This window comes from Erythrolamprus reginae, chromosome 2, assembly GCF_031021105.1.
Source record: "Erythrolamprus reginae isolate rEryReg1 chromosome 2, rEryReg1.hap1, whole genome shotgun sequence".
NCBI classification, from domain to species: Eukaryota; Metazoa; Chordata; class Lepidosauria; order Squamata; family Dipsadidae; genus Erythrolamprus; species Erythrolamprus reginae.
Window position 1 is genome coordinate 207979138 of NC_091951.1, and position 27093 is coordinate 208006230.

The following is a 27093-nucleotide window of genomic DNA, read 5'->3' on the forward strand; positions in this document are numbered from 1 at the left end:
GGTGGTACCTTGAGGCGTTGGACTCGCAGTCTCTCTTCCTCCAGTTCACGCCGGGTGGCTAGGATGCGCTCTTGCAGCCTCCGCCGCTCCTGCAGCAAAGCGAAAAGACGGGGGGTAGGTGGGCGGAGGGGAGGCGGAGAGAGGCAAGGCGAGAGGCGAGGCAGGAGCCGCCCTGCAAAAGGGCGGACAAAGGGCCCGCCGCGGAGGGAGGCAGGGCGGGACCGAGTCCACGTGGGCGACCGGCAGACCCGGCTGCTGGGCTTGCCTGACCGATCGCGCCGCCGTGGATCTAATAATCCCAGCAGAATCAGCCGAGCTTAAAACGAGACTTTCCCCCGTTTAGCTCGCCGGCGCCTCTACTCCCCCCGCACTTGACTGTAGTCTCGCCTGCAGCAGCGTTTTGATGCCTTCTGCGCTTCCCCGGGCTGGTTTGGGGACTTCCCGCAGGCTTCTTTCCCCAAATGCCCAGCCGCCCAATTCGCTCACCCCGACTAACTCTGAAACGCTTGCCCGGCGAAAGCATCGGGGGAGCGGGAGAGAGTGCCGCACCCCCATCGCCCTATTAGCGGCAACTTTGATTTCCTTTTCTCAGAAAACGCCTTGGGAACGAGGGAGCGAGCGCTCCTCTTTGGATAGAAAGCTCGGAAAGCAGCTTTGATGCCAACAAAGCAGCAGAGGTTTCTTATGAAGGATCTTTTGGGTGTCTTCCTGTGTTCCCCCCAAATATGCATTTAAGAAATTAGGAATGAGGGATTTGTACACAATTTAATTAAATACATATTCTGATTTACAATATTAATAGTATAAACAATATCGAGTTTTAAATTGTCGGCAGAAAACAATGTGACTGAAATCAAAATATTGAAAATGTTTGGAATTAAAATTAAAAACGACAAAATAATGTTGCATGTTAAGTACTGTATAGAGCTACTGGATAATCAGTGTTTCCAGGTAACAGGCAATATTTTTTTAACCTAATTAGGAGTGAGGGAATCATTGGGAAGGCTATTTCAGGGCTAGGGTGCAGCTATCCAGAAACACCCCCCCCCCGCTGTCCCAACTAAGGCAATATTTGTACCACACACAAGACCAGACAGTGAAATTAACAGTGAGCATCTTTCATATTCATATTACATACATACATACATACATACATACATACATACATACATACATACATGGCTTTAACAAAAAACATAGATTACCATGTTTTCAGATCCTGGAGCAGCCACCATTTACAGATAATAGAAACCAGACTTCATAAGCAAGGCTCAAGGAACAATTCAAATTTTAGTTTCTGCTAACCCAAAATGGTGTGTGTTTCAGGCTCAGATGATTAGAGGAAGACTTTGAATAAGAGCCAGGCCCTCTAATGACGTCCGTTAACAATAAGAAACTTTATTATGAACTACAGTACTTGTAGCTTCTAAATATTCCTCCCATATGTCTGAATTCTATTTAATTTTATTTTTTCAGACAATGCCAGCAAGCTAATAATACTTGGAACCTTTTGAAACTAGTCCATTTAGATCTATAATTTTGAAATCTGTTAAAGCTTCCTTTTATTCAAAAGGATTAGACTCCCTGGTGATTCTCTCCATTCATATGAACAAGAAAGCAAAAGCTGGCAGGCACCATTCCTGGAGTTTTGTTTTAATTGTTGGGAAAATGATTCTATAACAGGAAGCAAATAGTTGGAGGTGGGATGGTTAAGAGAGACTCAGTCGAGAGGAGATGGTATTTCCCTGCAAGTTACGATTGAGGGGTATTGTATGATGGGTGATGTTCATGTGTCTGTCTGAGACATCTAAATATTGAGGATAGTACTCTTTTCTTTTCACTGGCAATGACTTTCTAGGAAATGACGGATCCTCCTCCTTTTGCTACCAGAGATCAGTTACCATGTCATAGATTTAATATGAAACTATGAGTATACAGAAATTCCCACTTTGTATAAGAAGAAAAACAAAATGCCTGACATACTGGATTTGGAGGGCAGAAAACAGACAGGCCTGATCCCTAATAAACAACTCAACAGTGCTTCTCAAAATTGCACCAGGTCACTGAGAAAATTATTATTTTAATAAGAACTTGATCAGGAGGAGACTTGTCTATGATCTCTCATCACATATGCAGGAAAGTGGTGATGTAATGTAGTTTGCCTTGAGCTGCCCTCCTTTTTGGTTGTACGTGCTAATAGGTGAAATGGGATTCTTATCTGTATTGGTGTTGGATAAATGAAAATAAAGACTGGTGTTGACTTTAGTTTAATCGATGCCAGTGACTACCAGGAAATGATTTCTATTTGGGCATGAACCTGCTGGTAGCTCTGCTTTCTGTGTGCAAAAGAGTACTTGCTGCTTATGAAGTCTGTGTGGGTACCAGACACCTTGCTGCAGACATAGGGCCATTGATGTGTCTGTTACTGATTGCATCCTCTAGACTCCTGTTTCTTCAAAGTACACAGGCTGCTTTCACAGCTTCTTTTCCCCTGCTGCACTCTGCTCTGTGCAGATCTAGAAAATCTATCCAGATTTGATCCCTGCATAGAAGCATTAACTAAAGCAATTTATATGACAATAAATATTTGCTACACTCTCTGGAATGCAGCATTCATGTCAAGCTCATTCTCAGGATGTGTATCTGTGTGAGAGACTCCACACAAGGGCAGCTGGACTGCAGCTCAGGAAACAACCCCAACCCAATCTCTGCCTCTCTAAGTCTGGGCAAGACTCCAAAGTTCTCCCTCTTTCTGTTTGGTTCAGGTTGAAGCTATTGTCTGGTGAATTATTCATTTGTTTGAAGAGAGGATAAGCCAAAGAAAGAGACTCAGGTTACCCCAGGTTTCCCATGGAGCAGGGCAAACAGCCCATATTTAGCACAAACCCAAAGCCACTGGGCATAAAGTCAAAGACTGTAAGTGGAGAACAGCTGGCACCTAGGCCGCTTCTACTTGGGACATTCCTGTCATTCATTTTAGCCATTCCTTGGACAAATCAGTAAGGGTCTGGCAACTTTTCCCAGCAAAAGTAAGATTTAATGAAATCTGGAGAGCAGCCGTTATTCTCAAGAGGGATATCCCTTCTGCCTCTCCCCATGGAAGGAGTATCTCAGACATTTCATCCCCAGCAAGGCAACTTTTTAATGAATGGAAGGAATTATATGGTTGCTCCAATTTCATCAGCTTTGTAAACAGCCACTGGCACAGTGAGAATTGAGAATTGTAGTTAATGCACAATTTCAGTAACCTTTAAATTAATCCAGCTGCCCTGCTATTGTTGTCCTTTTAATCTAAGACAGAAATTAGGCCTACAAATAGTACTATAGTTTGCTTAATCATAGTTTTCTGATCAAACCGGAATATGATGAATTCACAAAATATATTTAGCCACAATACATTTTGCAAAACACGGCTGGGTGGGTGATCTAATCATGTCCATTTTGCCTCATTGCAGTGCCCATCCCTCAAAAAAAAGGTCCTTAATGCAGACTTTTGGGGGTTACTTTTCCATGGTACATTAAATACAAGAACTGGTGAATTTCTTTTAGTTTCTTTCCCTTCCAACTAAACATCACAGCCAATGGGAAAATAACTACCAATTGCTCACCTTAATGTGGGATGGAACTAGGAAGATGTGAGTTTTAACAGAAAATTTATGCACTTGTCAAAATATGTTCTCGGCTTTTTTAATATATAAATCTTTGATTACAAGCATAATTGAGCCTAAAATTTCTGTGGCTAAGTGAGACATTTGTTAAATGACTTTTGCTCCATTTTACTGCTTTAGTTGCCGCTCAGAATCTGTTTCGGAGTTAGCGGCGTATAAATGCAATAAATAAATAAATTTGTTAAATGAAATCCCAGCACTGTTTAGGTGAGTAACATGGTTATTAAGTAAATCTGGCTTCCTCCATTGGCTTTGCTTGTCAGAATGGCACTAAAGGTGATCACATGACCCCAGGACACTGCAATTGTCATACATATGAGTTAGTTATCAAGCATCTGAATTTTGATCATGTAACCATAAGGATGCCCGGTGGTTCTAAATGTGAAACATGGTCATAAGTCACCTTTTTCAGTGCCTTTGCAACTTTGAATGGTCACTAAATGAAATGTTGTTAAGTCAAAGACTGCCTGTATTCTATTGTCCAACTCAGAAGGGACCTTGAAGATGTAGAGAAGCAGGGACCACCCCATACTAGGGTCAGTTGATCAAGAGAGTTAGAGGTCATCTGACTGAAATGATCACATGGTTGATGAAGAAGCACCCCGATAAAACTACTGCAACTTGCTGCTTATTTAAAGAGGGAAAACACTAATATTGTAATAGCTAAAGACAACTTTCAGATACCCCAGATATGAGAAAGAAAACAACAACAACAACAACAACAACAACAGTGAAGTGGTTAAGTGCAAGTGGAAAAAGTCTCCAAAATTGTCATCCAATCAGCAGACCCTGCTAGAATTGACATGCCATCAACATATTCTCCCTGTGTTCCTGCAGGATTCTTACTTTGTATTCAGTGGGAGATTGTATATCTGGCAACACTCACAGGGCAAATGGCAAGATGACTTTAGTGAGCCACTCAGAGAGTGGATACATACCATAAACCAGCCTTTAATTTACGTCTATTCCAACTAAAATCACATAATATTAAATTCTGAGCATAATACAGATGGCATGAGCTTGAGATTCATGCCCCATCTCTCTATGGCCAAGCTGGACCCACAAGAACCACACATAAATGAATCAGATTGCCATGTCTACAGGCTCCATGCTTTGAAAAGAGCAATCTGACCAAGCAGGGCTGCCAATCCACGCTTCTTCCTAGCTCCCATCCCAGAAAGTTGGTTGAAAATATGGAGCATCTCCTTTACATTCATGCCACAGGGAAGAATGGGAAATCACACTTACCGTAATAGCATGCAGCCGCTGTGCAAATAAGGAGCTTTCTGCCATTTTCCTTCTGAAAGAGAAAAAGAGCCTTTTGGGATATGTCCAGGGGACTCCAGTTGCCAGTATTCAGTATCTCATCCTCTTCCCTCCCGCAACTCCCATCTCAGGTTCTTACATGTTCTATTCCCTGCACTCTGGTAGACCCTTCTCTCCCTTTTCTTCTCCCAATAGGTGGCCATTGTCTTTTAGTGGCTTTCAGTAGCAAGGTAGGCAGGACAATTGGAGTACAGACAGAGTCCTCTCCTCTAATTTCTTCTATCACCTGACCCACCACTCTGTTCCTTTTTCAACGGAGAAGCAGCATGGTTCCTATATAGAAGGCATCCCAACATGGCTCAGCTTAAAGAGGTAAAATATAAATGTCAAATTTTAAAGAGAAAGAGAAAGCACATCCCCAAAGGTGTGTACTCATAGCTATGTTGTATGTGTATCACATAGGTGGATACTAAGGCTCCACGAGTAGTGAAATGGCCAATCATGGGCGGAGAATGCTGCACGAATCCTTCTTCTGCTGGTCTTCAAGCATCCCTTTTCAGACCACGTTTTAGACCACTAAAGGGCAAAACTCTGCATATTCTACGAACTTGGTAAACAGGAAGTGGGAAGCACAAAGTTTATTGGCATACACTATTCTCCGTTCAGAATGTCCCCTCCCTGAGATTGCACTGACAAATTACAGTTATATGATTTTCTGTAATTATTCTGGAAAACTATCTACCTATCTACAGTATCTATCTGTCCTTTTGTCTGAATATCTATCTATCTATCTATCTATCTATCTATCTATCTATCTATCTATCTACCTACCTACCTACCTACCTACCTACCTACCTACCTACCTACCATCACTCTCTCTCTCTCTTTCTACCTACCTACCAACCTGTTTTGATATGCAGCTATACATTTCCACCCTGTATCGATTAATGAAGCAGTGGAAGTGATGTGGCGGTGTTTGGAGGCTGTGAAGGTCTGGATGGGTATCAACAGGCTCAAACTCAACCCCAACCAGACTGAGTGGCTATGGGTCTTGCCACCCAGGGACACTTCCCTCTATCCATCCATTACTTTGGGGGAGGGGATTTTGACCGCCTCAGAGAGGGTCCACAACTTGGGAGTCCTCCTTGACCCAGAGCTGTGGCAAGGGGGAATTTTGCCCAGGTCCACCTGGTGGACCAGTTGCTGCCCTATTTGGACAGGAAGTCTCTTCTCACAGTCACTTGTGCCCTCATCACCTTGAGACTCGACTACTGCAATGTGCTCTACATGGGGCTACCTTTAAAGAATGTTCGGAGACTTCAGTTAGTCCAGAATGCAGCCACGCAAGCCGTTATGGGTTTACCCAGATACACCCACATATCTCCATCACTCCACGAGTTGCACTGGCTTCTGATAGGTCTCCAAACGCAATTTAAAGTGTTGGTTATTACCTATAAAGCCCTATATGGCTTAGAACCACATTATGTACGGGACTGTCCTCTGCCTCAGACATCCCAGTGGCTGGTCAGATCCCACAGAGTTCGCCTTCCCTGGGTCCCGTCGACTAAACAGTGCCAGTTGGCGGGACCGCAGAGAAGGGCCTTCTCTGTGGTGGCACTGGCTCTCTGGAACCAACTCCCCCTGGAGATTCACACTGCTCCCCCAACCCCTGGCCTTTCGAAAGGCTTTAAAAACACAGCTTTGCCAGCAGGCCTGGGGCCGTTGAGCAATAACATCTTGCTATGGCCAGTAGTGTCTTAGTGGAATAGTTCAGTGATGGATGGATACCTTTTAATATTGTGGGGTTTTATATTGTATTTTGGTTTTTTATTCTTGCATGCCGCCCTGAGTCCACTGGAGAAGGGCAGCCTATAAATTCAAATAATAAATAAATAAACCTGCCTGCCTACCACTGACAACCGACAGGCACAAGCGAACTGGGAACATTCCACCCCTGGTTTGCTCCCAGTTCAGCCCAGTTCTGCAAACCTGTAATGGTGGCAGTGGGAGTTGCACATATGCGCAAGCATGAACCAGTAGCAACAGGTTTTAAAACTCACTACTGGCACAGTGCCCACGTTTACAATACAGTATGAGCTACTTGCCATATACATTTTGTGCTGAACTATTAGAACCAACCATTGAAACCCCACCACGAGTGTCAGAGCAGGAAAGTAGATCATCACTAGCTAGGCATGAAGGAGCAAATGAAGCAAGCTAGCCATGGGTGGCATATAGTATTAGGTATATTTCAATTAGCTGGCACAGGAAGTGTGAACATTATTTTCAGGTTCATTACAACTTTCATGTTTGCAAATCTTCCATGTTTTAGCACCTCCTACTTAGTGTGGTGAGGAGATGAAGGATTATCCTTTTTTATGTCTCATTTGATCTATCTCTTCCTCTCCTTCCCTCTCTCCTCCGCTGGACGATAGGATCCAGGGAGAAGTGGAAAGGAAAGATGAAAAGGCCTAAAGAGGCCCAGAAGCAGAGGTGGGCTGCTAAGGTGGAACTGTGACGTGTGCTCGCCCCCATGGCTGTGAGTGCTAGCGGAGTCCAGTGCAATTCTGCTACCGCACCTGCGGACATGTAGGTGCGCCATGGTGAGCTTGTTGACAGATAGATGCCACGGGCGCCCCTGCATGTCCGTGCGCAATTTCACTACCTGCCCAGGTACAGTAGCAGAATTGCACTGGACTCAGCTAGCACTCAGAGCCACAGAGGTGAGCACACGTCAGCATTCCACCTTAGCAGCCCACCACTGCCCAGAAGCTATGAGACATGTAGGGGTGGGTAACTCAAGATAATCACAGAATCATAGAACTAGAAGAGAGCTCAGAAATCTTCAAGCACAACCCTCTGCTTATACCGTCTTATCCAATGAAATTAACTGAACATTTCATATGTCAGTTTTATCAACATATGATCAGTTTATCTCAGCCTCCAGATTTTTATAGCCACAACTTCCCTTCTGCTTCTGAATCAGGAGTGAAATGCTACCGGTTCGGCCCGCTTCGCCTGTACTGGTGGAGGTGGATGACTGTGGTTCGGAGAACCTGTAGCAGCAGCAGCAGCACAGAGTTCTACCTACCCAGACGTCACCATTTTCTTTTTTTAACCTTCTGCGCATGCAAAAAACCGTGCTTGATGGGGTACGCATGTTGATGGAGTGAAGTGAGTGCGCGTGCTTCCGAACTGGTAAGCTAGGTAAGTAGATTTCACCGTTGCTCTGAATGCTGACAGTCCTACTTCTACCTGAAGATGATGAAAATGAGGGTTGAGGTCTATGTGGCTTGCTCCAACTGCTCCTCTGCAAGAAAGTCACAGGACTAGCCATGTTCTCACCCACAGAAGGGAGGCTGGTAGGCATAATGCAAAAGTAAGAGCAATCATTCATCAGTTCATGAGATTGTTCCCAAGGTGCTTTTTCAAAAGGCGACTGGACTTTCTTGTTTTTCTTTTAAGACGTTTCACTTCTCATCTAAGAAGCTCCTTCAGCTCTTTCTCTTAAGAAAAACAGAGTGGAAGAAGCTGCTTGGATGAGAAGAATAAAAACAAGAGAGTCCAGTTGCCTCTTGAAAAAGCACCTTTGGGACAGTTATGACCTGGATGATTGAGAATCTCCATAGAGACAGTCCATGAGATTATTCACCCACCATGGATCTCTAGCTATGGGACCTAACTAGAATGGTCAAGGAAGGGAAGTCAGATCCCTTCCTTTTATTATTTTTTTTTCCCAGTCTCATAAACTGGCTTCTGTTAAATGCACACAAATATGTCTTCTGTATGGCAGATATTGTTTTACTAAATAATTGCAGATGCTAGCTGACGATCGACTAAATCGTTTCTCAGTATCTACTGGCAGTTTTTGTAAACTGCTAATTACTGAGAAATCCTCAATTGCTGGGAATCCTTGTAATTAGTTCTATTTATATGGTGGGGAGAACCCAGAAGGCATAGATGCAGAAAATAACTTCTCCCTCACAAGTGTATAAATAATTGGAAGCAGAGGTGTATTCCTCCCAGTTGCAACTTCGCGGCCTGAGTTGCTGGAACCTGACACGCAGACAAGTAGTTCCCCATCGCTGGCGCTCCTGGTGCGCTCCCCGTGATCAACGTGGGTGCGTGCATGTCCGGTGGGCGTATGGGCGTGCATTGGTGCAAGATTCGGCTTCTGCACAGGCACAGGAAACCAAATCTTGCACGACCCTCACGTGTGTGAGATTTTGCTGATTTTCAATGTTTTTTTGCTTAAACAAAAACAAACATACAAACAAACAAACAGGAAAAAATCCCTTCTTTTTTATTAAAAGAAATTAATAATAAAACAAAACCATCTCTCTCTCTCACTCTCTCTCTCTCCCTTCCTCTCTTCTCTCTCTTTCTTTCACTCTCTCTCTACCCCCTCTTGCTCTTGCTCTCTTTTTCTCATTTTCTCCCTCTTTCTTTCTATCCCGCTCTGTCTGTTACTCTCTCTCTTTCTCCTCTCTTGCTTTCGTTCTCTCTCTCTCGTTCTCTCTCTCTTGCTATCTCTCTCTCTTTTTCTCTCTTTCTCTCTCCCTCTCTCTTTCTTTCTACCTCGCTCTGTCTGTTGCTCTCTCTCTCTCTTGTTCTCTCTTTCTCTCTCTTCCATTCTTCTCTGGAGGCTGTGGAAGGTTTTTCTTATTTTGAGGCGTATGGGAAGTGCAGGGGAAAGCGCTCCGAGTGAAGGGGCTGCAACTTGAGAGGGGTGGGGCGGGCGCTCCTGGAGTGCTCGGAGAAAACCCTCTTATAGCCTGGGAGCGCTTTGGGAACACCTGCCCCGCCCCTCTCGCAGCCCCTTTGCTAATGGCCGGATGAGGAGGAGGAGAAACCGCCACCGCTGTGGGAGGAGCCGTGCCCCAAGGCGGGAGGTGGAGGAGGAGAAAGCTGGAGAGAGGGGCGGATCGGGCGGGCAGCAGCGGGAGGTCAGGGGCGCAAGAGGGCCGGAGGTGCCTCGGGCAGGGGGCAGGGAGGCTTGGCACAGGCACATCCGCGGCGGGCGGGGGCGGGCGGCGCCTCCCATTGCACGGCCTTAGAAAAGGCTGTGTGGAAAGTTGTTTTGTTGTGCGCAGCCGCGCAGCCATGCACCTTAGAGGGAACATTGGTGCACACGTATCGGGGATGTGGAGTTGCGTGTTCAGCTCCACTTTTCCCACCAGAATGCCGTCCCCCACCATCCCTGCGGGAACTCAATACTGCTACCACATCTCCAAGCTGGTTCTCTCAGTGGCAACATAAGCGCCATCTTGTTTTTTTCTTCTACACATGCTCAGAACCTTTTTTTATAGCACTGCACATGTGCCGAGGGTAATTTTCGGGAAGTAATGTGCACGTGAGCTCAAAATGTGCATTTCTGTCGCAATGCAAACTGGTGGGGATGGTAAGTAGAACCCACCCATTTAAGAGGAGGAATCCTCCAGGAACAAATCAGGCACAGGTGTGTGTTGGGTGAATCTCTGGTGCAACTGGTCTTTATACACAGCCTATATCTATACAGGCAAATACACTGGAATGTGAAGTCAAATGGGCCTTGGGAAGTCTGAGCAACAGCAAAGCTAGTGGAGGGGACAGTATTCCAATGGAGCTATTCAAAATCTTAAAAGATGATGCAGTAAAAATGCTACACTTAATTTTGCCATCAAATGTGGAAAACTCAACAGTGGCCATAGGTTTGGAAAAGGTCAGTTTACATTCCAATTCCAAAGAAAGGCAATGGCAAGAATGACTAAACTGCCGCACTATTGCACTCATTTAACATGCTAGCAAATCTATGCTCAAAAGCCTACAAGATAGGCTCCAGCAGTATGTGGACCAAGAACTACCAGAAGTACAGGCAGGATTTCAAAGAGGCAGAGGAACTATTAAGGAAATGGCTGTATTAGTTAAAAACAATGCGATGGGAGAATTTAGAGAAATAAAACAAGCAGCGATAGAAAGCGCTCAAGCGGTAATATTCTTGGGTTGGAAGGATGGGACAAAATGAACAATGCAAAATTGGTACCGGTACATGGTAGACCATATCCAATTTGAGATTATGGATAAAAGGATGAATTCGGTTAATGAAACTGACTTGCAACAACTGATGGGACGATGGGACAAGGTAAGACGATATATGGTGAGTATAATCCGAGACCAAGCTACAAGGAATACATTGGAATCACTCTATAATATGTAAACAGCTCTTGAGTTAAAATGGTATATACAAGAAACACCCCCGATTTGGTGGTGGGCACTACTCACAAAGCACCTGTTTTATATTGTGTGTGTCTTCATAATTTTAAAAAATCAATAAAAATATTTTTTTTAAAAAGAGGCAGAGGAACTAGAGATCAAATTGCCAACCTACGTTGGATCATGGAGAAAGCTAGGGAGTTCCAGAAAAAACATCTACTTCTGCTTCATTGACTATGCTAAAGCCTTTGATTGTGTGGATCACAACAAATTGTGGCAAGTTCTTAAAGAGTACCAGACCATCTTATTTATCTCTTGGGAAACTTATATACGGGTCAAGAAGCAACAGTAAGAACTGGACAAGGATCCATTGATTGGTTCAAAATTGAGAAAGGAGTTTGGCAAGGCTGTATACTATTGTGCTGCCTATTTAACTTATATGCAGAGCACATCATGAGAAAAATGAGGCTGGATTAATCACAAATTGGAATTATGAGTGTCGGGAGAAATATCAACAACCTCAGATATGCAGATGATATCACTCTAATGGAGGAAAGTGAAGAGGAATTAAAGAGTCTCTTGATGAGGGTGTAGGAGGAGAGTGTAAAACTCGACATAAAGAAAACTAAGATCATGGCATCCGTACCTCTCAATTCCTGGCAAGTAGATAGGAAAGAAATGGAGGTAGTGACAGATTTTATTTTCCTGGGCTCCAAGATCACCACAGATGGGAACTACAGCCAAGAAATTTAAAGACACTTGCTCCTGGGGAGATATGACAAATCTAGACAGCATACTAAAAAGCAGACATATCACCCTGCCAACAAAAATGTGTATAGTCAAGGCTATGGTTTTCTCAGTTGCAATGTATGGCGATGAAAGTTGGACCTTAAGAAAGGCTTAGCACCAAAAATTGATGTCTTTGAACTGTGGTGCTGAAGAAGCTCCTGCAAGTCCCTTGGACTCCAAGGTGATCAAACTGGTTCAGTCCTAGAGGAGATCAACCCTGACTACTCTTTAGAAAGCTAGGTCCTGAAGATGAAATTCAAATACTTTGGCCACCTAATGAGAAGAAAGGACTCGATGGAGAAGAGCCTAATGCTGGGAACGATTAAGGGCAAATTAAGAAGGGGGCGATAGAGAATGAGGTGGCTGGATTGAGTCACTGAAGCAGTCAGTGTAAGCTTAAATGGACTCTGGGGGATGGTAGAGGACAGGAAGGCATGGAGGACCATTATCCATGGGGTTGCAACAGACATGACTTCGTGACTAACAACAACAAAACATTCAGAAATGTAGTTAATGTTTATACGAGGGTTGCCCAGAAAGTAATGCACCACATATTTTTTCTTCAACAATTATTTATTGAACACAATGAAACTTACACACAAGAAAGAATGATGTTTCTTCTACACTCCCTATTTTTCCACATAATCTCCATCCTGTTCTATGACCTTCCTCCAGCGAGACCCAAGGGCGTGTATGCCCTGTCGGTACCACTCCTTGTTCTGGTCATGAAGCCATTTCTGCACTGTGTGAATCCCCTCTTTGTCATCCTCAAAATGTCTTCCATGAATGGCATCCATTCAGATCCATGCAGATTCTCCATAAACTGTACACAAACATTTGTGAATGTTCCCAACAGTTTCTTTCTCCGCAGTGAGAAATTCAATGATGACACGCTGCTTGTAACATACATCACTTACAGACCCCATTTCGAAACACTGCTGCAGCTACGCTGTCTGAAGAAACGCAAAATTTACACACGCACTCCTGACAATTCAAATAATGTGTATCTAAAGTTTTGCATTCATACCATTATTGTACCATTACAGTAGCCTGAGAAAAATTTTGGGTGCATTACCTTCTGTGGGCGACCCTCGTAAATGTAATGTAAATGTAACTAAATATGGAGAAACACAAATGAACCTCTCCCAAAGGGCATTTTCTATGCTATAAGAAGTATATAAACAAACAGGAAGAACAAGAGACTTGGACCAAAACATCTTACAAAGAAATGCTTCTTATAGAGACCAGAGCATCCACATGCAAATATAGGCAGATGTTACTCATGGAACCTACATATCTGCCCCTGGGCTTGCTCATTCTAAACCCAGGGTGTTTTTGAGGGCCCAGCCTTCAATCCTGAGAGACTTGATCCTCTGATCCTCTGGGTGTCAACCCATTGAAAAGAATGCTGAAAAACTATGGAGCCGTGTTGCTTTTTATAATATCAGTATATGTGTGTCACCAATTGAATGCCCATTTGTCCAACAGGTATATTGTCTGTCCTTTGGCAGAAGAGAGATCAGCTCTTCAATGAAAGAACATTTGCCTTGCCTGCTTTCCCTGACACTCATTAACCTTTCATAGGGCACTTGTGCAAGAGGCCAACTTCTGTTAAAAAGCCCTGCTCTGAAATGGCTACTTTACCCTTTGGGCTGCCTCCTCCCACAAGGTTAATGTCCCAAACCACCAAAAGTGCTGCTTCAGAGGAAAGAGAGGTTTGCGGTTATTCCAAAGGTCATGTGGGTGAAAAGAACAGCCAATAGGAACATAATGTGCTTTCAGATTGTTACTGATGCCAGGCTTCCAAATTAGAATAAAAGTGATTATCTAAATCGGCAGTCACAGCAACCAAAATTGTCTTGGCCCAAACCTACAAGTAATGCAGTGGTTGGCTGGATGGCAAAGGGGCACCGTTGAACCCATTATTTTCATGTGTAGGACTGTATTCTCAAAATGTACTAAGGGCATAGTACAGTGGGGGTTATTTTCCCTATTGGATTTTCAGACAGACATAAAACATTTATTTAAGAACGATAATATACAAACATTACCAAAAAAAACCCCCAGAGAGACAATTCTTAAAATAATTTAAGAGTGGATAGTGAAATATCTCATAATGGGGAAAGGGTGCTTAAAGTAGATCAGAATTCCTTAATATACCTCTATTGCTACTATCACAATTTTATTAAATGATAAGGATTACTTAAACACAGTTCAGTCTTATTAATTTGTACAGGAAGTAGTTGCTTGGGCAAACCAGCAATCAGTAAATCCCACCAGAGTTAAATACTTTGGTGCACAGCGAAACATTTAAGATCTTTTTTAACTCCTTCACTGAATTCAGTAGAATTCAAATGGCTAATTCCTGGCTTGATCAAGTCCTTTCTGATGTATGTATATTCATTTAGATGGCAAAGGAGCTTAAAAGTAGTTGATTTGAGTCCAATATCATGATCATTGCACCATGGCAGTTTCCCGAGATTTACTATTACCATGTTTCCTGTAATTAAATCTGTATTTCAAACATCTAAGGACAAAACTAGGGCGAGGAAAGGATTTCCAGACATTTTGCCAACTGATCACCTCCTTCAGCTCAACTTAAATTAATAGATAAGACTGAAATCACAAGATCTATTTCTTTACAATGACACTATATACAATAAACAGGGAAGAGAATAGTAATTTGATTGATTAAATTAGATAGTTCAATTGACAAATTATGCCTGCATAAACAAAATAGAATTCACTTGCCTTCTGAAACCAACCAGAATCCCTCAAGGCACTTTAGGAAGCTAACTTTGCAACTTCAAGGAGGCAAAAGTGGTATCCCCAAAAAGAAAAATTCACCAGCAGATCTCAAAAGATCAAGACATGGAGGAAGCTCCTGCTCTTGCAAATTAAACAGCAAAAGAAATTAAACAAGCAACTCTCTGTACGGGGCACAGAAACTGGAAAAGCAGTCACTGCAACTGGCGGAGTAGTAATTATGCACTCTTTGCAAAAGGAAGTGGTCAGACACGTAGAGCTCTAGCTGCAGCTTCACAAAAAGTTTTGAAAGCACATCTCATGGCATACACTGCAATCTCAGATCCTTCAGATTACAAATGCATGATTTTCAGTTGATTTTGTTGGATGAACTATATGATTATAGAAATTCTGGGAACATTAATAAGTTTTCTTAACTCCTTAACTGCAAACAGATATCATTCAAATGCAGGTGGAGTTTTCTATCCAGGTGACTAGGGCATACTAGCGCATTGCACACAAAAACAACTAGCCACACAAAGACAGTCCGCCCCCCCCAACATGCAATCACTCTGCTAAACAACTAATTCCCACAACAATGTCAAACTACCTAGTAGGATTGTATTATTATCCTTCTCATCTTTCTTATTAACTATTTCCTTATCTTATAACTTCAACTTTGTTGCTTGCTTGTTGCTTATAATTAATATTAATTATATTACTTAGTATCCTAATATGATTTATGTTGATTGCTTATTTAGTGTCTTATGACTATCTCTGAGTATTGTATCTTACAATTTATGATGATATATTTTATTATTATGATCATGATTTCTCATTTGTTGCTTGTATGTACACTGGAAGCTTATGCGCCAGAGACAAATTCCTTGTGTGTTGGCCAATTAAGAATTCTATTCTATTCTACATTAGTTACAATGCATCCAAATGATTAAGTATTTAGCTAGGACTTTTGCTGCCGAGTTGCTCAGGGTTGTGCTGTGCGAGTGCGCCCGCAGTAGTCAAAAATAGCTTCTGCACATGTGCAGAAGCAAAAAATTAGCTTCTGCGTTTGCGCAGAAGCAGAATCCAAGATGATGGTGCTCATGGAGACACCGACAGAATCGGCTCCTTGACCGAGTTACTAAGGGTTCTAAAGAGCCGGTTAGAACCGGTAGGAACCCACTTCCAGTGACTATATGGGCTAATGCCTCCCACCTTAACCTATAAGCTTTCAAGAACCTTCTGGCGATTTCTTCAGAAGCTTATCTGTTGTCTTTCACTTCCTGCTGTTGCCTTAAACTTGCTAAGTTTAATCATTTTTCTAATCCAGCCCTTTGCATCACATGTCCCAAATGTGTGACTTCTTGCTATCTGATAATCACTTCAAGGAAGTAGTCAGTTTTATCTGGTTATAAGAGGACTTATAAGAAAATCAAGGAGAAAAAAGGAAATTAAATTATTTCTTTTAAAAATCCAAATTAATGGTTTAAGAAATGAGTATAAGAAATAGGTAGGTTCATCACTATTTACTCTTTTTCTCAATTTCATGGGTTGCCTATAGAAACTCGCATAATCTTTGATATCTGTCTGTTCTGCTCCTGGGAGGATTGTATGGTTTTGGCCTGATCCTGCCAGAGATAATTTTTAACATTCTGAACAATTCAGTTTGATGAATATGAGAACTTCTACCTGCAGATGCTTACCAAAAGTAAGGGTAAGGGACCGTCTCACTGGGATTGGCCCGTATCACTCATGCCAGCAGAGGATGCATTATTCTGGTTGGTGGGGTCCGGGGGAAGGCCTTCTCTGCTGTTGCTCCTGCCCTCTGGGATATCTTGTGCCTCCTTCCCTGATGTGAGGTTGGTCCCAACCCTCCTATCCTTTCATAAGGGCCTATAGATGTGGTTCTGCCAGTCGGCTTAAGGTTCCAGTGGGGGAACAGCGCAATAGAGATGGTTGGTTGAATAATAACAGATCCCACCTTCATCCACTCCCACTCTGCCCCCACCTTCCCCATATCTCTCTGCAGATTATCTCTGGTTAAGGGTATTCCGGCATGCTGTGTTTTATCAGTTCAGTAGAGGCAGTGTTGTAACCAGTGGTGGGCTCCTACGGGTACGGTCAGGTATGCAGTACCGGTAACAAAATTTTGGTCAGGTACACAGTACCGGTAGCAAAATTTTGATTTTTTTCCCCTCTTTTTTTCCCTTCTGGGCTCTGGGTACGTTTTTCCTATCACAGTAAATGAGGTTGAATATGTATAATTTTAGAAGAGCTGTGCGTGTGTGTATACTTTATATAGTAGTTAATCAGGGGCGGGCTACTGCCCAGATGGGGGGGGGAATGCAGTGGGGTAGCAAAAATGGAGCTCCACCCCACAACACCCAATTTGCACTGAAAGATGTTGAAAGAAAATGCATAATAAAATAATAATAATAAAATAAATAATAATAATAATGAAATAATAATAATAATAAAATAATAATAACAATTACATGCATAATACTATGAATATATCCTCTATAAAATTCATCATATATTTTACCATGTGTATACCCACTAAAACCCTCATTGTGTATTGGACAAAATCAATCAATCAATAAACCATGCCCACAGTGTGGTAGTAAAAATTTTGGTAGCCCATCACTGGTTGTAACCTAAGAGAAGCTACACACACTATACATGGGGTCCATAAAGATGATCCACATGAAAGATCCTCTGCCATGTTCCAACTAAGGAAATATTCTACAGACCAGTCTCCTCCATCTGGGTACCCTTAAAAACAAACGTCAGTCTAATACTGCCATAAACACTAGCAAAAATGGGCATTATGACAATAGAAAATATTTAATAACAATAAATAAGCGGGTTGATTTTTTCCAAGCATCCAGATATTTCACATATACTATCTCAGGCCACTTCCTTTCATATTATGCTGGACCATGGAGAAATTTGCAACAAAACTATTTATAATTTAACATTTGAATAGATGTCAACACTTTTGAGCTAGACCAGATTAGAACACTAATGCCATAACTCTTTTTTCCCCCTTTTGTAAAGCTTCAATAACAGAATCTTGCAAACCTGAATGCATTTCTCTTCTCCCACCCATTATCTTCAGGAGAACTAGGAGAGGCCTGTCTGAAATGAAATGTTATTTTCTTGGCCTGGGCTCCGTCCCTTTAATCTGACCTTTGCCTTGGTATTGGCTTTTCTTTCAGTCCTTCAAAGCATTCCCTCTGCTTTCTACAATAAGTGGATAGGCGAACCTGCACTGCAGGAGAGGGCACTCCCATGCGTTAGAGCCTTTATGACAGCTTTCCTCCATTTCATATCCTTTGAATATATTAGGACTGTAGCTTTCAAAACAGGAAACTGTGAGTTCTGGTCCTGCTTTAGGCATGAAAGCCAGCTAGGTGACTTTGGGCCAGTCATCCTCTCTCAGTCCAACCCACATCACAGGTTTGTTGTGGGGGAAATAGGAGGAAGGACTATATGTATGGTTTCCGTCTTGAGTCATTTGTAAAAAAAAGTAATAATAAAGGCAGGATAAAAAAAGTCTACAATAAATAAATTGACCATGTTGGTTGAGAATTCTGAGGGTTGTAACTTTACATATCACGAGGGCTTCAGACTGGGAGAGGCTGCTATGTAACACCATTCAAGACACCAATATTAAAATGCTGCTTTTTGCCTGCTATAAAGAAACCAATGGGAAAATTGTTTCAATGAGCTCAAAATAATTCATGCACAGATTTCACTCGGCCAGACAAAATCTAGTGGCTCAACAAGCACCAATTAACTATGGACCATGCTATCTTCCACCAATCTAGATAAAGACCCATTCTGCAAACTGGAGTGTCAATAACAATAGAATGGACAGATTTTTGATGCCAGTCAAGTGACAGTGCCTGTAGTGATTTCGCATTAGGCTGCTAGTGCTCAGCTTTCTCTTTGACAGCTCCCATTCATTTTGAATGGATCTGTGTACCAATGTATCCCAAAGGCTTATGCCCTGTATTAATTAACAAAGCCCATAGATAACATTTTAATTTTATGCCATGGATACCAGAGAGTCTTTATTCAGCCCTGAAGCCAGATGCATCACAGATGCCAGCTAGGCGTATAAGATGCTTCTTTTAAGCCTTTGCAGATTTAGCTGCATGACTATCTCCAAGCCCTTTTCTGCCAGAGACTATTGGCATTTTTACACTGCTGGCAAATGGAATCCCTCCTTCCTGCTATGCTAAGTGGGAACCTGTGCTGCATCAACAGCATTAAAGTTAGGAAACCACCTCAGCTCACTGATCCATGTCCCAGCGAGGCTCTCTGGGAGGCTTTCTACTGTCATTTAAGGAGGCAGGGAGCAGTACCTTGGGAAGAAGGTATGAAGAATGCAGACTGACAGGGCTGAGGCCATGCTTTCTATATCTTGACTTGGCTTCATTAATATGGTTGACACAGGACAGGGGTGGGCTACTGCCCGGACAGGGGGAACTCAGTGGGGTAACGAAAATGGAGCTCCACCCCAGAGTATCCAATTTGCACTGAAAGATGTTGAAAGAAAATGAAGGTGTCCTGCATAAGCCATGCCCCCAGTGTGGTAGTAAACATTTTGGTAGCTCTTCACTGACACAGGATAATGTGAAGGTGAGCAGAATAACTGTTGCGAAAAATGCTTCAAATAAGAATGCATTCAGTCTTCACCATTATTCTCTTAAAAAGTTAGTTAAAAATCTGGGCCCCTTAATTCCAAAAGTGGGAGAAGTCACACTGTATCCCAAAAAAGTAAAATTGTAGACAAGTGAGACTTAGAGGATATGATCATATCCACCTAGTGCAACATAAATATATCCCACAGCATGGCACTTTTTTGCCTTGTCTTCATGATGTTACTTTCATGCCATGCTCACCAACAATTGAGGCAGCTTAAATTAGTTTTTGAATTGCTCTAATTTTGTTTTATTTTTCCCAATACAATTCTTGCCACAGACCTTTGGCTTGAGCTGAATTGGACACCTGATTTCCACAGGAGCATTTGCCTGTAAAGTATCCAACCAACAGTCTCTGAAGTCCTTGGCACATTACAATGCTCCTCAAAAGTAGTAAGGCCTTAGTAGTGAGATTATTATATGCAGAAAGATGGAGAAATATTGAAATATTCACGGGGGAGTAATTGATTGTGAAGACGATAGAATTAGCAGGAATGGCAAATTTGACCTATTTGATCAGAGATTTTACTAGAGACTGATAACCTTTTATAGACTTTTTGCTGAAGTGGAAAAAACGATTTATGGATTGTTGATCAAGAGGGTAAAGGGAAATAGGATGCGTTTTTAAATTGAGGGATGTGGAGATTTGTTTGCTTGTGATTGGTATAAAGGAGGTAAGGAATTGCTTCTTCATGTATTTTTCTCATCCTATTTCTAATTGGGCTCCCCCCCACTTCTCCCCCTTTTTCTTTCTTGTTTTATTTCATATGACTTTAATGTTTACCTTTTATATCTGAGAAATATATTTAATAAAACTATTCATTGAAAATAATCTTAGAGCTCTTTTGAAACAACAACAGACTTATTTTCTTTTAAGCATATGGTTTATGTGCTTGATGTGAGTCATTTAAACCAGGGAAACACTTTGCATTGCTGCTCTGCAAACCAGCTGCTCTATATTGCTGGTGTGAGTGTACATAGTACAGGTTTTCCAATGCTTCTACCAACAGACTGAGAGCAGCCCAGGGCCGGTTGAAAGATGGGTGGCTCTCTAAATGTTTTAAATAAAATATAAAAAAATGTAAAAGTAACCATGTCCGACTTTTTACTGTTTATTTTGGTGGAGTTATTATTTATATTTGACTTCTTTTTATTATTGTACTGTTTCCGTATAGTTGTAAACCACCCAGAATCCTACGGGATTGGGCGGCATACAAGTCGAATAAATGAAACTAAATTAAATTGCTTTCCCCAGTCTGTTTCCAGGGCTGTCCACAGCCTTTACCCTGATGCTGCTGGCCATGAGACTAGAACTGTCAAAAACTGCCTTCTTGTTAAAACGCTACTCAGGAATGGGTGCTCGCTTCTTATGAATCACCGCCCCCTCCCTCCTGTGTCCCTATTCTCAGCCTGCAAATTCTCAGCCAGGCTATTTGTTGACATGGGTTTTCGAAGTGGGTGTAGCACTCTAAAACCTAACAGATTATCACCTATAAAGCCCTTCATGGCTTAGGGTCAGACAATTTATGGGACCGTCTTCTGCCACATATACACACACACACCCGATTAGAACCCACAGAGTTGGCCACCTCCAGCTCCCATCAGCCAGACAATATTGGTTGGCGGGGCCACCTGGGAGGGCTTTCTCTGTGGCGGCACCGGCTCTTTCGAACCACCTGTCCCCGGAGGTCCGTAGTTCCCCGCCCTCCTGGCCTTCCAGAAAGCCATGAAAACCTGGCTTTGCCGACAGGCTCTGAGGCCCTTGAGCAATACCATCTAGCTCCCACCAAAAGAAGAAAGGAATGATTTCAGTTTTAAGGGTTTTAATTGTTTTTGTATTGTTTTTTAAATGTTGTACGCTGCCCAGAGTCTGGAAGGAGTTGGCATATAAATCAAATGAATGAATGAATGAATGAATGAATGAATCAATCAATCAATCAATCAATCAATCAAAGAGTAAAAGGAGGAAGAAAAAAATGCAAAAGTGCAGAAAGAAATAGAAAAACGTTTCCATTCTTTCCGAAGCAAATATAAGTACAATTACAAAATTATACTATGATTACAAATGAAAGGTCACTCTTTTTTTTAATTATCCAGGGTTTTTTAAATCATTAAAACCATAAGTACACTTTTTCCAATTTTGTGCAAAAAGTCTACAGTGTAAGGGGTTTCAGTCACTTATAAATATAGATTGTATTTTTTTCTCTATCAAAGAGATTAATTTGGCCATTTCTATAAATTCTATAATCTTCACCAACATTCCTCTGCTCTGGATATTGTTGGATCTAGCATTCTTTCAGAAACTTGTGTTCTAAAAAATCCCAATCAAAATTACAGAGTGGTGGCTAGTCCCAACCTTTCCAAGCAGTGCTACACTCACTTCATTGTTCTTCCGTTAAGTGGCTGTTTTCCTACTGGCAGGTAAGAATTCGAAATTAAAATCAGATGAATCTACCAATGGCTTTCCTTAATTTGTCATGCATTAAAACTATGAGGGCACTACCAGTTTAATTGTCATTATCAGAATAGAGATCAGCTATCCAAGCAACAAACATTTTGCTAACATTCTTTTCTATTGGCTCAAGAACTGGTAGGTAGCCATTTACTTTGTCATTGGAAGCAAGATAAAGTCCTCAAAGTAATAAAAGACACAGTTGGAATTTACATATTGCAGAGCAAGCAAGATTTGATGGGAGAGTGGGGGTTACCACAGAAAAACTGGAAAGCAACCAGTCTTTCTCTTGTACAAGGATTTGCTAGCCCCCTCCTACACTTTGCTTGGGCTTCTCAATCTCAATATTCTTTCTGTGGAAACACAAAAGCTGAGGGCCACAGATGCTTTTAGCATGCTGTAGAAACTCTTCCTGCTATGTATTAAGGTTTCAGCGAGCTATAGTAGTCTTAGCTCAAGAGGTTCCCACTGTGTGTCTCCTATGTTAAATGCCCTCTACTGGGAGCTGATATCTCTTGCACATATGGATCATTTATGGTTCACTCAATATTTACTGGGTGAATTATTGTTCTGCAATTACTTACTACTAATGAAAGGGCACGTTTGGAGCAATGTCTCATCTAGTGACAGAATCAGAAGGATGAAGTCGCAAACTGAACAGTCTCCAATTTTAATTCAGAAAAGGGCATCTTGGTTATTAGAAACTTTGAAAACTGGCACACCAGGGCTGCTTCATCCGGCATGGAAAAATCAATGATTAATAGGTCCCAATAGATTTTTAAATATAAGCTTGCTTATTAATTTCTCTTAGAGGAATCAGATCATGAGATAGCAAACAGACAACTAATGAATCAAGAACAAGCCATAATCTTCTAACAGACATAAGCACTACTTTTAATCTAGATTCTGGAACAGTGAGGATAAATATGCAATGGAAGAAGATGGGCTAGAGCTACTAGACTAACAATTGTGGGAATGTTTACCTGATTTTACCCATAATATGACTGACTAGCAACTATCAATAATTAGAAACAGCATGCCAGAAAAGCTAGGCTTCTTGTGCTATCCATGTACTTGAGATGATTTTGCATTGGCATCCTTCAGTCTCGAAAGACCATGGTATCATGCTCTGGATTCCCTATGATAATAGTTGAGATGATAGTTGTTAGGATATTTGATGAATTTTAACCAACACTTTGGATGAGCAAACCAATTTCCCCCCTCACTGGAGAACCTTACTATATCTCAGCTCTTGCTATAGTGATTGTAGCTTTTTATTGGAATGATAATATAAAGTCTTCATTCTTGCAGATATGGTGTCTGTAGAAAAGTCTGCTGTGCTTACTATCTGGAGGCTGTTAATTAGCTGAGGAATGGGTAACAGCAGGAATTTCTCCCCCGCTCCTCTTCAAACAGAGGAATCCTCCAGGAAATTTTCCAATGACTAATCAAGGCCAGCTAGGCACTTCTTGAAAGGAAAGGTAAGTGCCGTAATAAAGTGTGCAATGTAATTAGATTTTTACTTCTGACAATACAAGAACTAGCACATTAACCTGGATTTTAAATCTCCCAAAATTGGGGTACACAGTCTTTGAGTACATGTTAAGATGAGGATTATTTTTAGCAACAATGTTCTTATAAGATCTTTTGCAAGCAAATCTTGTCCAATCTTCCCCACTTCTCCCCAGTTATCTCAATTTTAGGCACCAAAATCAAGAGGACACAGGATTTTTTACCATTGTATTCTCACATGATTATAGATAGAAAAAATCTGCTGAAATACAGTATTTCAAGCTACAACCCCCAGATGCCCCAACCATTGATGATTTCTCAAGTAGCTCAGCAACATCAGGAGGGCCACAGTTTCCTCTGTACATTTCAGTGGGGGTGAAAAAGGCCCAGAGAGAAGGGAAGAAATGAGCAATGCTAAGCAAGTTTCAAAAGGCCTGAAGGCTCCATTTCCAGTCTCAAATGCACTAAATCATTTGGAGGCCAAGCCAAGGACAGAGTTGCTACTCAACAAACAAGAGACAGATCTACTGGGCAATTTTACGCTTGCTAAATTGGTCTGGAAGATCTTTCATGCCTTTATTTATATATAAAAGCATTAAAACATAATTAGGTCATGTGATATATACATATGTATATATATTCATGATCAACATAAACTTTGTTTACAATGATCTGGATGTATAATACATGACCATTAAATCGCAAAACTATTGGTTGGGTTCCTACAACATACTGAGCCAGAAACTAACCAACTACATTTTAAACTAGCATGTTGACAGCTTAATGCTTTTGTTTCATGAGCATATCCAGATTAAGAAAGGGGTGAAAGGCTTGTGGCTTTGATTAAATTTCATTCCTCAATACCTCCAAATAGAGTGTGCATCCAGAGGGAAACAAAAAATATTAAGGAGAAATCACCTATAAAAAGTCATCTTCACTGGACATTCTTCAAATACCTATGTATGGGGAGACTTGTGCGTGATATCTTAGATACTTTAGACTGAAGCTATTCCTTTGAAACTTCATCTGTAGCCCAGTAGCGAGACCTTGGAACATGTGACACCCCCTATGCTGGAATCCATAGGGTGAAGCAAATTATGTCATAATGGGTCATGACATCATTGCAAATCATAGGATTTGCATCATGTGTGCAATAATATCACGAAGCATGAGAATCATCATAGCCTCCACTGGGGCAGTGTACCCATAATGAAGAAATTGGAAGATGGGGGTTCTGATTAAAAAGATGTACACCTGTTTCTTTGACAACCCCTTGTACACATGAACATCTGCCGCTGTCTGGAACCTCAAGGCCAGTTAACACTGATTTTTTTTTTTTTGTAGCCCTAATTATTTCCTTTGCCCAGGGAGGAGGCACTTTAGGACAGGGTTTTCCCCACTAAATGACTGGAGGTAAAAAAAGGGAACATAACATTTTGAGTGAAACAGCTTGGCTGCTCCCTATAGAACAAGTTCCACCTGCTACCTTCCTTCATGTATGGAATTATTAAAGGGATCCACAGCTGTCCGTCTTTGCCTCTGGTCAATAAATGGCATGAAGATCTTTGCAAAACAGGGGTCTTGCAGTAGGACTAACTAGCTTGGTTACTTTTTCTGCTCCTCTTTTTCCTGGGTGAATTGCTCTGGCCTGGTTTTAACTCAGCAGCCCAGCCTGATCAGTCTGCTCTGCTTTTCCCCTTCACTCTCCAAGCCCGTAGCCCAGCACCTACCAGAGCTGCCCAGTCCTCCTGTACTCTCCTTACCTTTCAGTCACGGGATGTCCAGCCAGCCAGTGGTCGTTTGCAGAGTTTCTTCTGATGCAGAAGGGGGTAAACGAGCAGGGGGATGAAGAGAGCTTCTGCCCTTTTCAGTGGGATGCAGCCGGAAGAGCAAAGTCAAAGAGCGCATACATCTTTTAACATCCCCACCATCCTAGCAGGGCCTGACTTGGCTCCAAGCCTTTCCTCTCTCTGTGCGCGCGAGTGCCTAGATCAAAAGACAGAGGAGAGGAGAAATGAGGCTCTCCGGAGCTGGTCAGGCCGGTTTCAGTTTGGAAAAAGCGGAGAGGCAGGCAGAGTTGGGCGATGGGAGGTGAGTTTCCCCAGAGGCACCACCAGCACTGCTGGGCCCTGGCGCCCTTGAAAGCTTCACCCCACACACACACACACTCCCTCCCCACTGCTGGGTCAGTGACTTATCAGCTGTCTAGCTGAATTATTTACCAGCATTCCTGAGCTGTTTGGTTACCTTCTGGTTTTCTGTCCTCCCTCTGAGACCATCTCAAGACCAGAAAATAAAAGGAGAGAGAGGGCTGCCACTGAGGCGCAAATGGCCCCACTCCGTTTATGCTTAAAATCCGGTCCTTAATGGTAAGGCTGGCCACACACACAGCTCCTGTGGGACCCTCCTTCTGGGTCATCCCGTTTCTGCTCTGGACTTTTCATGCTCCACTGACTCCTTTCCCCCCAGTGCAAAGCTCTCCCCAGGCCTTTCATGGCTCAGTGAAACAAAGCAAAGCAAAAAAAGAAAAAAGAAAAGGAAGAAAGAAAAAAGGGGGGGAATTGCCAAAGGTTTCCATTTCATAAAATCGGCTGTGTGGCAAAGGGCTTATGTTACAATCATTTCTCTTTTCAAAAGCTGTTCAGCTGCCAGAAGACTCTGCAATTGGGTTTTCAGAAACGCACCCATGGTTTTCAAAATTCCCCCGTTTTTCTGGGTTTAGACGATCTGACTGCAACAATGTGGGTCACTATTAGAGGTTAGCATCTTACTGTTCCCTGGATTTTTGTAGCATACTAAAAATCTGCCCCCCCACAAATATAAAACTATGCTAGCTGAATTAATATAGTATAACAGGGATAACATGAAATCAGCAAAATTGCCTTTATTTTTATTTTAGCACTCTCAAAGTTTGATATAATCAATAAGATTTAAACTAGGACCAGGAGACTCAGATTCAGATCTTCCCTTAGCCATGGAAGCTCAGTGACTCATTTTGGACCACTTACTCTCTTTACCCACCTACGTTGTATTAGTGGGTGACTGGAGAAAGTAGGGTTGTGGTTATGAATTAAAATAGGAGAAATGATGGCTGTGTATGTCATTTTAAGTGCCTAAAACTGAACAAGAAAATGTGCATATATTGGGAACATGTTGGTGATTCTTGATAGATCCAACCTCATACCTTGCATCCAAATATTCTGGTTTTCAACACCTATAATTTTTTTCTTTGTCTATCTGACTGTCTGTTTGTTTGTTTATTTATTCATTGTAATGCATTTGGTCATTCATTCTGTTTTAGTCTGCTGCAATTCTATCAAGATTCCTAGCAGTCAGGAATAGGTACACAATATTAAAACATTCAAAGCAACAGCAAAATTCCCATTATGAAAATATTACAGTAAATAATACCAACTACATATGGGCTATTCCAGTGATGGCGAACCTATGGCACGGGTGTCACAGGTGGCATGCGGAGCCATATCTGCTGGCATGCAAGCTGTTGCCCTAGCTCAGCTCCAACATGCATGTATGTGCTGGCCAGCTGATTTTTGGCTCACACAGAGACTCTGGGAGGCTGTTTTTGGCTTACAAAGAGCTTCCAGGCGATGGGGGAGGGTGTTTTTATTCTCTCCCAGCTCCAGGGAAGCCTTTGTGAGGGTGAAACACGAGCGTTCTAGGCTCACCAGAAGTTGGGGAACAAGCCATTTCCAGCCTCCGGAGGGCCTCCAGGGAGCGGGGGAAGGTGTTTTCATCC

At 42.1% G+C, this 27093-nt stretch overlaps 1 protein-coding gene across 2 annotated transcripts in view; it reads right to left on the reverse strand.

Annotated features, from left to right (window-relative positions):
* Nucleotides 1-25752, reverse strand: part of PALM3 (paralemmin 3) — a 42171-nt gene extending 16419 nt beyond the window's left edge. Inside the window, exons 1-4 of one of the 2 annotated variants that reach the window (XM_070741520.1) lie at nucleotides 25584-25752; nucleotides 25100-25322; nucleotides 4917-4968; nucleotides 9-89 (exon numbers count right to left, since the gene is read on the reverse strand). In XM_070741520.1, the coding sequence (XP_070597621.1) occupies nucleotides 9-89; nucleotides 4917-4961 (126 nt within the window). In that variant the 5' untranslated portion in view covers nucleotides 4962-4968; nucleotides 25100-25322; nucleotides 25584-25752. Of the gene's footprint in view, nucleotides 1-8; nucleotides 90-4916; nucleotides 4969-25099; nucleotides 25323-25558 lie in introns of both variants that reach the window. The other variant, XM_070741521.1, reaches the window with a different exon arrangement.
* Between the last annotated feature and the right edge of the window lie 1341 nt (nucleotides 25753-27093).